This window comes from Falco rusticolus, chromosome 6 (assembly GCF_015220075.1).
Source record: "Falco rusticolus isolate bFalRus1 chromosome 6, bFalRus1.pri, whole genome shotgun sequence".
In the NCBI taxonomy this organism is placed as follows: domain Eukaryota; kingdom Metazoa; phylum Chordata; class Aves; order Falconiformes; family Falconidae; genus Falco; species Falco rusticolus.
Window position 1 is genome coordinate 29,986,155 of NC_051192.1, and position 12,880 is coordinate 29,999,034.

Below are 12,880 nucleotides of genomic sequence, written 5' to 3' on the forward strand. Positions count from 1 at the left end.
TTATGAAAGGTCGGTTATGTATCGGCAGTTTTCTCTAAAAAAGGAATCCATATGTAAGTCAGCTTTTAGCACTTCTCCAGGGTTTACCAAATCTCAGGTGCATCTCTTGGCCTGTGTGGACTGTAATCCCAGAGCCAGCAATTAAACTGCAATCCAGACTAATTTTTATATAAAGGAAAGAACTAGCTGAAAGTGGAACTTATGGATTTAGTCGCTCTACACTGGAGGGAAAAATGTGCATGAGGACTCTCCTCTAATGAGAAAGCAGAAACTGGTAATTTGAAGTGTGCAGTTATGACAAGGGAAGTAAAACAATTAAATAGTTCTCTAAACTCATCATCTGGAGCTTCTGCAGAAAGAACAAGTTGACCACATCAATGTTAGGTACAGTTACAAACATAAACGTAAATAAGACACTCCTTACACAGGGAAGGCAAAGAAAAAAAACCCTACATCCAGACCCCTGGGCTAGAAATGAATGCTTTAGCCCAGCAGTTGTAGCCATGGAAAGGCTCCCTGAGATTAAACTAGGGGTAGTAAGATACCTTGCTAAGAACTCAAGTTTCACTTGTGATAAGGGTCCTAAAGAATTTCAAGGTGGAAATTTGGTGCACCTGCTGTCAGATTTGGGGAGGGAGGCAGGTGCTGGGAGAGGGAGGGTTTTTTAAAAATATAAGGAATATTTAAGTGAAATGTAGATGATATAAAGACCCAAGACAATCCTTTCACAAAATGAAACTCCACCTCCACACATCATTACAGCTGATTGTATGGCGCACATACCACAGTAAGCTTGTAAACTGTAATACTGGTTTTCAGGGAAATGTCTCTGAACCTAGCTATCATGGCTGAGCTGGTATGGAAAATGAAGCACAGGACAGAGGCATGGTGGAGAAGGCAAGAGCAACATCAGAAGCTAAGAGCAGCTGACACAGGGAGATTACTACTGACAAAAATGGGCGAAGTCACATTGAAATGCATGGCAAAATTTCCCTCCAGGTCACTGTCAGTCCCCTAGCAAAACTTAAATTATCCAGCCTCTTCTCAGTTCTTAACACAGAACAAAAGGCAGATAAAAGGTTGTGCTGAGCCAAAATGTTCTCTGGCTTCTCTCCAGACCTATTTGTCAACAGTTTGAATGGAAACGAGAAGCATATGTGTTTTATAACAAGCTCCCTGCACACAAATATATGTTCAACATCACATTCCACTTCCACAGCTATGGAAGACCCAGTATACACATGTACACACAGCTATGGAACTAGGAAGGATTTATTCTCTGATTTTCCCATGTATAAATAATGCTGTTTCCCAGACATAAAATGAAAAGCAGCACTATATGAGAAACGTTAAGTTACTCAAGCTAGCTGAGACAGTGGTGTTTGTCCCTAATTATTTTGTGATTTTGAATGTACTAGTAATATAGTCACTTGCTCAAATAAAGTCATTTGCAGAGGTAATCTGACCCTGCACATTGTCCCCAGAAGAGTTTGTAAAGATACCTGGCATTCAGAACTGTCTGGGACATACTTAAATTTAACAACAACAAAAAAAAAAAGAAAAAAAAAAGAAAAAGCTTGCTCTCTGAAACCATCTTGAAACCATCTTTATGAGTCAGAAATAATTCCTCAGCACAAGGGTGAACTTCCAGAAAGTAAGCAGAAATCAAACTGGCACCCAGCCAAAACATCTAAAAGAACAGAAGAGAGTATCTGTTCAGAAGAAACCAAATGATGTTAGCCCATCACAGTGTGAGCTCTGGAAAGATGTCAGATTTGTCATAGCTGGGAAGAACACTAAAAATACAAGTCCAGACTTTCCTCTGCTAGCAAAGCAGTGAGAAGTGCCTCTGGATGAGGCTTGTAAGGTTCCCTATTAAGAGCTCATCACACTGCTCCACCGATGCAGAAGAAGGGGCAGGACCGCCCTTCTGCAGAGAATCATGTCAGGCCTTACAGGCCTCCACAGCAGTTCTTTGCTTGCACTGTGCTCATACAGCCTGAGCACATATGTTCATAAATGTAGACAGCCTCTATATAAACATACTTGAATGAAAAAAGTAAAGTGCTCCAGCTGAAGCAGCACATACCTGCACTTGTAGATCCAATTCCTGCAGTAAGCACAGAGCGTGGCATAATCTTTACTGCATACTTGAGAAACTGAGATTTCCCCGTACCTGGGTCTCCAACCAACAAAAGATGTGATTCACCTTGAGGCAGAATGTTGATGTAGGAGTAGACGGTTCATATACAGAGAAAGATATACACAAAATGCTCAGAATTAAATACTTATTATTCACCTAACATTTAGCACTACATATATATTACAATATATAATTCTGTTTAAGACTGCAGTATTTATTGTGATAAATACATTGTTTAATAAAAGCATCTAGTCATATTGCTGCACCCAAACCAAATATTTACAATGAAATATTTTAAAAGTATTTGCAGATATTCAACATACTTCCTGTAACATGAGTTCTTACGTTTTACTCGTTTTTCAGACTCAACTCACTGTTGAACACGAAACAAAAGCATACCAGGTTTTAGTTATCATACCACTCTTCAGTCAGTTAAATTACGCAAAAAAGACTAATGAAATCAGCAACTTCTTTTTCTTAACTAATTCTGTTACATTGTTAACAGTTACACAATTTAGTAATTTCTAAACAATGAAATTACCTAAGTAAATAATTTGTCTAGTACAATCTCAGTGAAGTGCTCTACAATTATTTCATTGTTTTCTACAAAATATTAATGCAACTTCAACTATAGAGTCTGCAACTTTATTTAGCTGCTGGAGCATGAAGAAAATCCTGTATTTGTATATAGAGACATACTATTTTAAAATTATTATGACCTACATAGATTATGACCTGCGTACCACCTGGCACATGGCATATTTGCCATCTAATAACAACAGAAGGAGAATCAGCAGGCAGATAACTTACAGTAACAGAACTAAGTGAGATGTGCTGACAATCACAGATGGAAAAGTCTGGCATAAGGAAGTAAAATGAATCCTTTAATTTTTCCTTTCAATGTACTATAGTGATCCACATGAAGGAAACATTAATATTCTATCCTTTGATGCCAAATACTGCTGGGAATATTCTACTAGAAATCACTTCAAAACACCACTTATATAATAAAAAGGGAATTTATGTTTTATCTAAAACAACTGCCTTTAATATTCTACCTAATGGAATCCTGAATGCCTGCTTTTACTGGGTTTTATTTGGGAAAAATTAAAACAAAAAAAGGAAGTCTAGACACCCATTTTATTTGTCTGAGATTCTAGAAGAATACTTAGCATTAATAAAAAATTGCTCTTTTTCAAGAAAATGGGATGATTAAGTTGCCAAAACTTTACTGGTTTGATTTTGGAGGGGGAAGGGATGTAGGTGAAGACAGGAATGGTAACAACTGTTAGAAAGAATGTGATACTATTAGAAACAATACTAACCTCTGATTCGAGTTCCAGAAGCATCAGTCCTCTGCACACCACCAGCAAGCACCATGGCTACAGCCAACTTCACCAGGTACAATCCAAAAACTTGAGGACATAAGCTAGACAAAATTTCATTCCTCCCTAGAACAGGAGCAAAAAATGGCACTCAGCACTGCCCTAAGAGTAAAACTTCATTTCCCCTGGACTCCTATGTACACTGACAAACAATTGTCCTATGTTCACAGTCCTATGTACACTCACAAATAATTTGGGTCTGCTTCCTGAATGACAGGACCAAGTCAGGGAGGATTTTTTTTTTTATTTAATTATTTTATTTTTTAAATGAGACCCAAAATAGTTGTTTGATCCAAACTTCCTTCATTATAAAGAAGTTAAGTCTTCCATGGTCACAAGCAACAAAGCCAATCCTGTTGCAATTTAAGGAATGTATGGTCTGGATATGACAAAAAAAGGCACTAACAAAATGCCATCACACAAACTCTTTCGTTTCACAAATACAGGTGTAAAGGCTATGAAGAATACAACTTAAAAGTTTCCAGACTTCAAAATACCCTCTTAAAAACTGGTGTATTGTACATTTAAGAAAACTAAGAAAAATTCTAACACTACGTATTTTGCCCTAAATCTGTGTGTGTACCCAGAGCACAGCTTATTTTCTCATCACTATCATGAATCTCCTTTGCCTTTGACCCTTCTGTGTCAAAGGTTCTTCGCCTCCTCCCTACCATAGTCTCTTTTCAGCAACAGTATTTCAATCTGCTATGATAATGCTGTCATCTTGGAAGATGTGTAACATAATTAATTCTGTTATTTGAGATACTGACACTAATAGCACATAGGTTTAATTCATACATTACTCCCATTGCTAGAGAATAAAACAGAGTGACTAATTTTGAGTTCTTAATGTCATGTTTTAAATTTAGATGCAAGTTCATGGTACTGGAAAAATATGTAGGCACCTAACAGATGACTTGAGGCATATATGTCTCTTGTGGAGGTCTTCTGAAGGAATTAACACGTCTTTGTCCAAAACTGAAATTTTAAAAACTTTGGTCAGCCATAGCTTAATGCAAGATTTAACTCCACAGTTGCCTCTGTCTGACTTCAGATTCATTTGACTTGTCAGTGTTGAGCAGCTCAGCAGTTCTGCTTCTTCCTAGATAGTATCCAGAACAAATAAAGTCACCTGTAAGTTCTCTCAGAGGCCTACCATGGCAGAATTTCTCAGGACACCAAATACCCAGCATAAGGAATTGACTGACTTAAAATGCAGTAGTAACTATCATTATCTATTGAAAAAGACTAAATGTATACACATCCTGTTGTGAAATGGCCTACACCTTAGACCCCTTAGCCAAATTTGATCTCTGCCCTCAATTTCAACTCAAATTCAGATGAACAGCCTGAAACAGTCATCTTGGGCAGTCACAGTGCTGCTTCTAATTCCCACCTCAATTTTCTTGTAGCCACTTCCTATTAATTTATTTATTCTCAATGGGTAATAATGCATAAAACCACATCGTTTTCTGCAGGCTTACAAAAATTGTTCTGAGAATGAAAGATTAAATGGGACCTTCAAAGAGGTTTCTGAATTACTTTCTGAACAGTTCTAACCAGGGTGGTAAGAAATTTTCTCAATCCAAACAGCAGGAGGCTAGCCGTTAAATTGCTTCCCAGGAAATGCAGTTCTGAAGAATCTTTGTCATTGACAATATCTGCAATTTCTTATATGAGTGCACTAATTTTTAAGCTGACATGGGGAACACTCCCACCTGCTTGTCTTTCAAAAAGAAAGACCAAGCCCTTTTCGGGGTTCTAAAAGCCTGAGACAGCTCAGTGACAGAGATCCTAAAGAGTCCATTGAGCTTCCACGCGGTTCTGGAGAAGGCACTCATTATGTAGAGGGACACAGTTCCAGACACAACTCCTGCTAATTCCTAGGTGGTTGACTGCAGACCATGGCAAGTTTAAGAGCCAATGGACTAAACACTCTGGCTCTTCTGGAAGCCACTGTGAATTGGGAGATTCTCTCCATAATTGATAGGAGGCTCCACAGCACCTAAGTCAAGGGTGTAGGCATCCAAGAGTCAGGTTAAAGATGAGATGCGCTAAGCTCTGTGGTAGAGATTCACAGCTTAATTTGGCATGCAGAGATAGTGAGTTAGATCTCTCGCCCCAGAGTCAACAGCTATGTAGACTAAAAGCAATCTTTTGCACACTATTTCTTCTAAGAGGTATGCTTCTTCTTTCTTGATTATAAAACACTTTTCTTTTTCCCCATGATACTCACATTATTTCTCATTTCTTGTTAATAAATGTTCCACAAAACACTTGACTAGAAAGCTCAAAAGAAGGAAGATCAATGCAGTACATTTGGTACTTTTTTTCCCAGTGAAGTAAATAGTGAAGTAAAAATTCCATACTCCTGTACTGTAAAAAAAATGGATGAATGGATGGTGGGATAGGGTAATGGGGGAAAAATGCGTTCAGTCCTCATTTTGTTTTTATCCGATCATGTGTCCTACTTAAAAACTTTCAACTACTAACCTGCTAAGGGATCATTCCTATGTCTTTCCCAGAAGTCTTCAAATTCCTTGCGGACTTCTTCATCAATTACAACTCCTGATAGCTGCTCATTGTTTACTCTAACATAGTTGGCTTTCAAAACAAGCTCCAAGTCACAGCGTGCACCCTCGTGGAAAGGCTTCCACCTCTGCATTACAACTCCATACACTGTGATGTCATCTCCTAGAGTTAATAACAAAAATTAGTAAAATAACATCTGACTTGAGGTAGCAGACATGTCAGTCAGCTGTAATGCATAATAATGCAATTGAGAGCCTGTGTTACAGTTAATAAGGTTAAAAACTCCAACAACAAAAATCAAATCTCCTGCAGTTACTGGAAGTCTAAAACAAACATTGGATAGATTGCTTATATCTATGGCAGGTAGTTGCTATGTCTTTCTACTTCTGCTTTAAGGTAGGTGAATTCTTCAAAGGTATCCCTCTGCTTCTTTCCTCTTTTAGACATGAGGAGTTAATGGTAAACTGTAGAAGCTCTTCTTTCAATTAGATTTATGTACTGGTTTTGGCTAAGGTAGAGTTAATTTTCTTCATAGTATCTAGTATGAGGCTGTGTTTTGGATTTGTGATGAAAACAGTGCTGATAACACAGGGATGTTTTAGCTATTGCTGAGCGGTGCTTGCACTGAGCCGAGGCCTCTTTTGCTTCTCACCCCACCCCACCAGCGAGGAGGCTGGGGGTGCACAAGTAGTTGGGAGGGGAAAGAGCTCGGACAGCTGACCCCAACTGACCAACTTGCATATAAAGCTGGGGGAAGAAGGCAAGGGGGCACATTCAGAGTGATGGCATTTGTCTTCCCAAGTAACCATTACACATGACAAAGCCCTGCTTTCCTGGAGATGGCTGAACACCTGCTTGCTGGTGGGAAGCAGTGAATGAATTTCTTGTTTTGCTTTGCTTGGTTGCATGGCTTTTGCTTTACCTTTATCTCAACCCATGAGTTTTCTCATTTTAACTCTTCCAGTTCTCTCCTCCATCCCATCAGGCAAGAATGAGCGAGTGGCTGTGTGGGACTTAGTTGCCAGCTGGGGTTAAACCATGACAACTTATTATATAAAAAATTCAGTCAAAACTTATTTGACTTCTGGTAACTTTTGATATGGATTCCAGAATCACTCATTAACATTCTGGCCATAGTGTTTTTCTGAGAAACTATGAACCAGAAATTAATTTCCTGTGGGGATGTGCCTATGTGGGGATTTTTAGTCCATTCTTTATACATATTCCTGCCAGTTCGCTTCATTTTTGAATGCCAAGTAGCCTTTTCCTGCAGCACTCCTTAGACAGGACGTCAGGTTACCTAGCTCTCCAAACCTACAAAGGTGCACCACACGATAGCGTGGACCAATTTTCTCAAGAGATTTGATGTTCCCACACTAACTAGATTTAAGATACTTTCTGTATGTCACAACATATTAATTATTGAAACTGATCTGTCAAACAGTCAAGATGTAACATTGGGATGTATGACACTTTCCAGAATAGTCTTCGACTGCCATTCTAATGTCCAAGCCGAAACAACAACATGACAGATAAACATATCCCATTCAACAAGCCCTCAGCACTGACAGCCTACTTGGCAAAGGTTCATCTCAAATGGAAAAATAAAAATACTTCTGGTACAAACGTATGTGATACATGCTGTATCCTCACCAGACTTGCAACTGTCAACTAAATCATCTTCCAGAACAACCACCATGCAACGAGGGATGCTTCCAACAGACAGTCTTTGAACCTAGGAGACAGGAAGGAAAAACACTTCTTAAGAACAGAAGCACCTTTCAAATACCATTTTATAGCTGCTCTGGCTTAAGGACCTATATTCTTTTCCTGGAACTGAGGTCAGTCCTTGCTTTTTCTCACAAAACTTACACAGTAAGCATGCCACTGCTGCCATGAATTTAATAATGGAAGTTTAATGATCATATTAATGGAAATGGGACTGGGTATTAAATTAGCTGAAGGTGCTCAATCCTAGGAGGTGCTGAGTGATTTCAACATCTTGCTGAAGAAAGCTCACTGAAAGGGGTCACTTGAAAGAGCTGTCTGTTTGGGGTTTTTTTTAATAATTTGAGATATTTTTTGATACTTCTTCAATATGCAAAGTTTACTTTGGGTACTGAAGCATGCCCGTGGGTTAGATAGCCCTTCAGTGAAGTATACACTGAAAGATTATTCTCTATATTTTTCTGGTATTTAACCATAATTTGACAGGTTGAGATATAAGTTTACGCCTAGGTGTCAAGGATTAAATCAACAACAGGAAAAAATAAATCCCACACAAACAGAGAAATGTATATTGACAAATATGCCAGTAACTCCTGTAATTCTTTTTATTTTCTCTGGGGCAAAGTCTATGCAATCTTGTCAGTCTATTTCCAACCAGCAACCTTTCCATTTACACTTAAAGCTTGCAGTAATTTTTAGAATATTCACTGCACAAGAATAACAATCAGAAGTACCTTTTCATTCTGCAGCACAGGTCATACATGCTAGAATTCTAGATTTATTCACGATCTAATGCCTTGGAAGGTCAATTCACCCTTGTGTATTATCTAAATGGCCACATGCAGTTCACATCATTGTCAGTACTGGTGGCACATACATAGTTACTTGCAGAGCTCAGTATGAAACATAAGTGAAATTCATTCCAGGTTTAACTTTACCGTGCTTAATAAGCCCATGCTGCTGAAAATCCTTCCTATCATAGAGATCTGCGTGTCACACAACAGAACAAAAAAATGTTACAGAAACCATGTCAGAAACTATCATGATATAATGTGAACATGGGGCTTATTTCCTAGAAACAGTTTTATTCCCTTACTTTTTTGCTGTTCTGAACTTTTAAGAGCTTAATTTCTGTTTTCACACATCTTGCCTGTAGATTGGCACCACTATCCTCTTAATTTATAAAATCAAAACCCTGAAACAACTGAAGATGTCTTAGAAAATATTTATGAAAAAGACGGTGAACATATATATATAAGCACAGAAGTATTGCCTGCAATATACCCTACTTATTCTCAATTTTCGTACAATGTAGATTTTCCTGTGTCAGTTTTGTCTCAGTTATGTGCTACTGCAAAAAGATGCCCAATTGTTTCTTAGTCCTCTAGCTTAGCTGTACTTCCACCAAGGGCCACCTTCAGAAAAATAAGGAACACATATTCAGTAACTGTCAAATTCAATATTGGCTGAACGGAACAGACAACTGCAGACACCATGTATTGACCATACTGCACCGCTACAGCTGGCCTTGGCCACCACTGGGCTAGCTTTAATCCTCAAAAGCAGTGTTGAGTATCAGCATCACATACAGTAGGCACTTAGCAAAACAAGGCACACTGCTGTTGTAAGGCTTCAACACGGAGATTTCATCTATGCACTGAGCCAGAGTGTTCTGTACGATATTGAATGGAGTTACCTAATAATAGAAGTCTAGTCAACATATGCCTGAATTTTTAACTCTTTGACCGGAGATCTCTGACGAAAATGCTGTATGGCTTCTTTTAGTCTTCTCAGGTATTTGTTTTAAACAACAGTAGAATCTGTAAAACTTTTCAACTTAGCTTGTAAAACTTACCAATACAAATGGGATAAACTTAACTGTGATATAAGCGTGAACAGTCTCACTAAAATTAGCAGTTACCTTATTTCAGCAAGAAATTAAGCTGAGACATCTATACCTTAATACCTTCCCCATTTTCTCCATCTTTTTTTTTGTTTTTACCTGTTCCTGAATTTTGATTTCTTGATAGTCTCTGCAGCAGGTAGGAGAAGAGCTAGTTCCAGAGAGACATGTGAACTTGGTTGAGTTGCAGCCCTCTTCGTTAAGACAGGCTGATGGACGACAGAATGAGTAGTACTGTTCAAAGTCAGCCTGGACGACAAACACGTGCTTGCACTTATTGCAGATATAACTCCGTTCAAACTCCAAAACTTTCACCAAACTGGTACGTATGACAGTCCCAGTAACAGACAAAAAGTGACCCACATCCCTGGTTTTAGGAATGTGCTCTCGAGTCAGCTCTGGGCAAACAGGCAAACCTGTTAAACAAAAATATGTGCAGCATAAGGCTATGTGTATAAAACATGGACATACAATGTAGTTAAACAGAAAGACTAGAAAAAATACCAGGCGTATTAACAGTAGCCATTGTTATTACTGTTTCATAAATGTGATTCAACAATCCATCTGTTGTGCCATAAATCTCATTCACTGGCCTCAGATAGTGAAAATCATCAGATGCTGAGCACTAACAGAAAACGTTGCCATTTTACTTTCCTACTCCTGTCAAGGGCTGAATAGTCATGAACAGTTTCCATTTGTGGAAACAGATCCCAAAGTTCTCAGATCTAGTTATTAATTTAAATTCTTTTTTCGCTAATGCCATTTATTCTACAACTGATTTGTCTGGATTACAATATTTTACTTATGCTACTTAATTGTGGTTCAATGTTATTCCCACAGTTAAACAAACGTAACTCCTAATCTTGTGTCAATTCTCAAGTCTAAGCAAATTTAAAATTCATAGCCTGTGAGCATTTGACCTTAAATCCACATGGCACGCCAGTAAACCTCAAGCACAAGGAAGATGGTATAAAAAGAATATAAAGGGGTTATGAACACAACCACAGCAAATTCACTTGCACATTCAAGTGAATAATGAAAGCACACTTTCCACTTTCTCTTCTTGAATTTCACCTCAATGGCCAGTTCTGAGGTGTACTGATCCTGCTCCGCTGTTCACCCACATAGCCATCATTTAGCACCACAGCAGCTGAAATCCTCAGGAAGGCTAATCTACCTTAACAGCCTACAAAGTCTTTATAAAAATAAATGGTCTCTGAAATGCACACCTGAGGACAGCACCAAAATAATGCCTCTTCAGTAGTTAGCGTATGAACTACAAGATACTAATAATTATCAATTTAAAAGAAATTACCTGCTTTCAAAATAATTTCTTAGCTTTACTTCCAAAATAGAGCTAGAAAACAGATATGTAAAATAATAAATCTGCTGGAAAATGATGTTTCTAAGGGGACCAAAACTGACTGTGCATTTAGGTCAAATCTTCTTAGTAGCTTTGGCTGCTAAAAAAAAAAAGACATCATATATTTATTTCAGTGTCTTCAAATCAAATGCTTCATTTCAGACATACTGAAACATTCTATTTTGGCCCTTTTAAGCAAAGGGTTTGATCTTTTGCTTAAAGAAAGTATTTTTAAATGTTAAGCTAATTTTAAAAGCTGAAAGAAAAAAGTAAAGTAGAAAGGAATCAAATAATCTGGAAAAGTAATAAATTGTTATGCAGAACTACAAACAATTTTTTCTGATTGGCTGTAATGAAACTGTTTACATATTCTACCAAACCTGTTGAAAATTCTTTTTCTCCCACAGGTTTGCATTTCTATTCAGCTCCGGCCAAAAAAACCAGATAAAATCCATTACTTTTCCAACTGTTCTGGCATCTTTTTTTCCCAGCTCAGTATCGGTGCAACTCAACAACCTTTGCAAAATACATCTTACACTAGAGAGAGCTGCAGCACTGTTGTCAGGATGTATGATATGATCATCTCTGTGAATACTGAAGAGACAAGAGTCTGGATGGAGGAAAAAGCACCTTCATTCTGATTATATTAGACCGCTTGACAAACTAACTATCTGCCTCTTTGAATCAGCTTCACTCTATTAGTAACAGTGTGTAAAACTCTACTATTAGAAGCAGCTCAGCCATCAGAAACAGACACAGTGGTGCTCAGGCTAAATGGTAAGGAAGGAAAAATGTTTTAATGAATTTGTTGCAAAAGGATAAGTTATACAATCAAATTCCTACAATGCTAAAATTCAGATAAAGTACTTCATCTTTTACTTTCTTCAGTGAACCCAGGGTAATCATCCATTATTAAACACTGCACGTTCTCAATTCCTGAATCCTTTGAACTCCTAGATGCCCTGTCTGTATGGGTATGAGTGTGCTAAGATTGCATTCTTATACCTATCATAGGCAAAAACTCTTGTTCCTCACTTCAGTCCAAGTCTGGCATGCAGATCCCCTTGGCGCCGTGCCAGGTAGTCACCTGCCGCTCCCACCAAGAAAAGTGCACCACCTTCTCTGCATTCCCATTTGATGTGAGAATGGGAAGTGACACTCCGAGGTGAGAATCCTGAAGGTAATCAGAACCCCGCATCCACTTAAAAGGTAACATTATCATTGGAAAATTTGGGTGGAAAAAAGCCTACAGATCATTTAGCTCATTGCTTTTTTCCTTCAGCAGCCAGCCTTTTGGTTGTACAGGACATAAACCAAACTACATGGGCAGATGTTCTTTTGATCCAGCTGGACCACACCAGGATAACCACCCCTTGTTCTTCATCAGTTTCCCTCCAGTTCAATGATGGACTGATTTGTGAGTCTGCTGCCTACTTCCATCAATGATCAGTCAGACTTGCTTTTATCAGTTATTAAAACTATGTGATCAAACATGGCTAATTTTGCCTGAAGTTGATGAAAGAATATTCAGACAAAACATCACTGTGAGAGGAATGGTCAGCTCCAGCAACAGGCTGATAATAGGAGCAGGAATGTCTTAAAGACACCACCATTCATGCAGCGACCATCTGCCCCTTGCTGTACTCCAAATACTTCCCTGTAGCTTATGAAATAATCATACTTGGAGAAAAAATAACTCTGTTTTCATACTGAAGGCCTGAATGATGCAAATGCATCCTAGAACACTAGGGGGAAAGTTTAAAATCACTCCTTCTTTTATAGGTACAGGGAAATGCTCAACATTTCAAATTTTATTACAGCACTGA

The 12,880-nt window shown here is 38.3% G+C and overlaps 1 protein-coding gene across 3 annotated transcripts in view; it reads right to left on the reverse strand.

Moving 5' to 3' along the window:
* MCM9 (minichromosome maintenance 9 homologous recombination repair factor) overlaps positions 1-12,880 on the reverse strand; it is a 51,630-nt gene that overhangs the window by 36,258 nt on the left and 2,492 nt on the right. For all 3 annotated transcript variants that reach the window (XM_037391955.1, XM_037391954.1, XM_037391956.1), the window contains 5 exons: positions 9,791-10,107; positions 7,714-7,795; positions 6,022-6,222; positions 3,469-3,594; positions 2,090-2,209 (listed from right to left, as the gene is read on the reverse strand). In XM_037391955.1, coding sequence (XP_037247852.1) covers positions 2,090-2,209; positions 3,469-3,594; positions 6,022-6,222; positions 7,714-7,795; positions 9,791-10,107 — 846 coding nt within the window. The remainder of the gene's footprint in view (positions 1-2,089; positions 2,210-3,468; positions 3,595-6,021; positions 6,223-7,713; positions 7,796-9,790; positions 10,108-12,880) is intronic.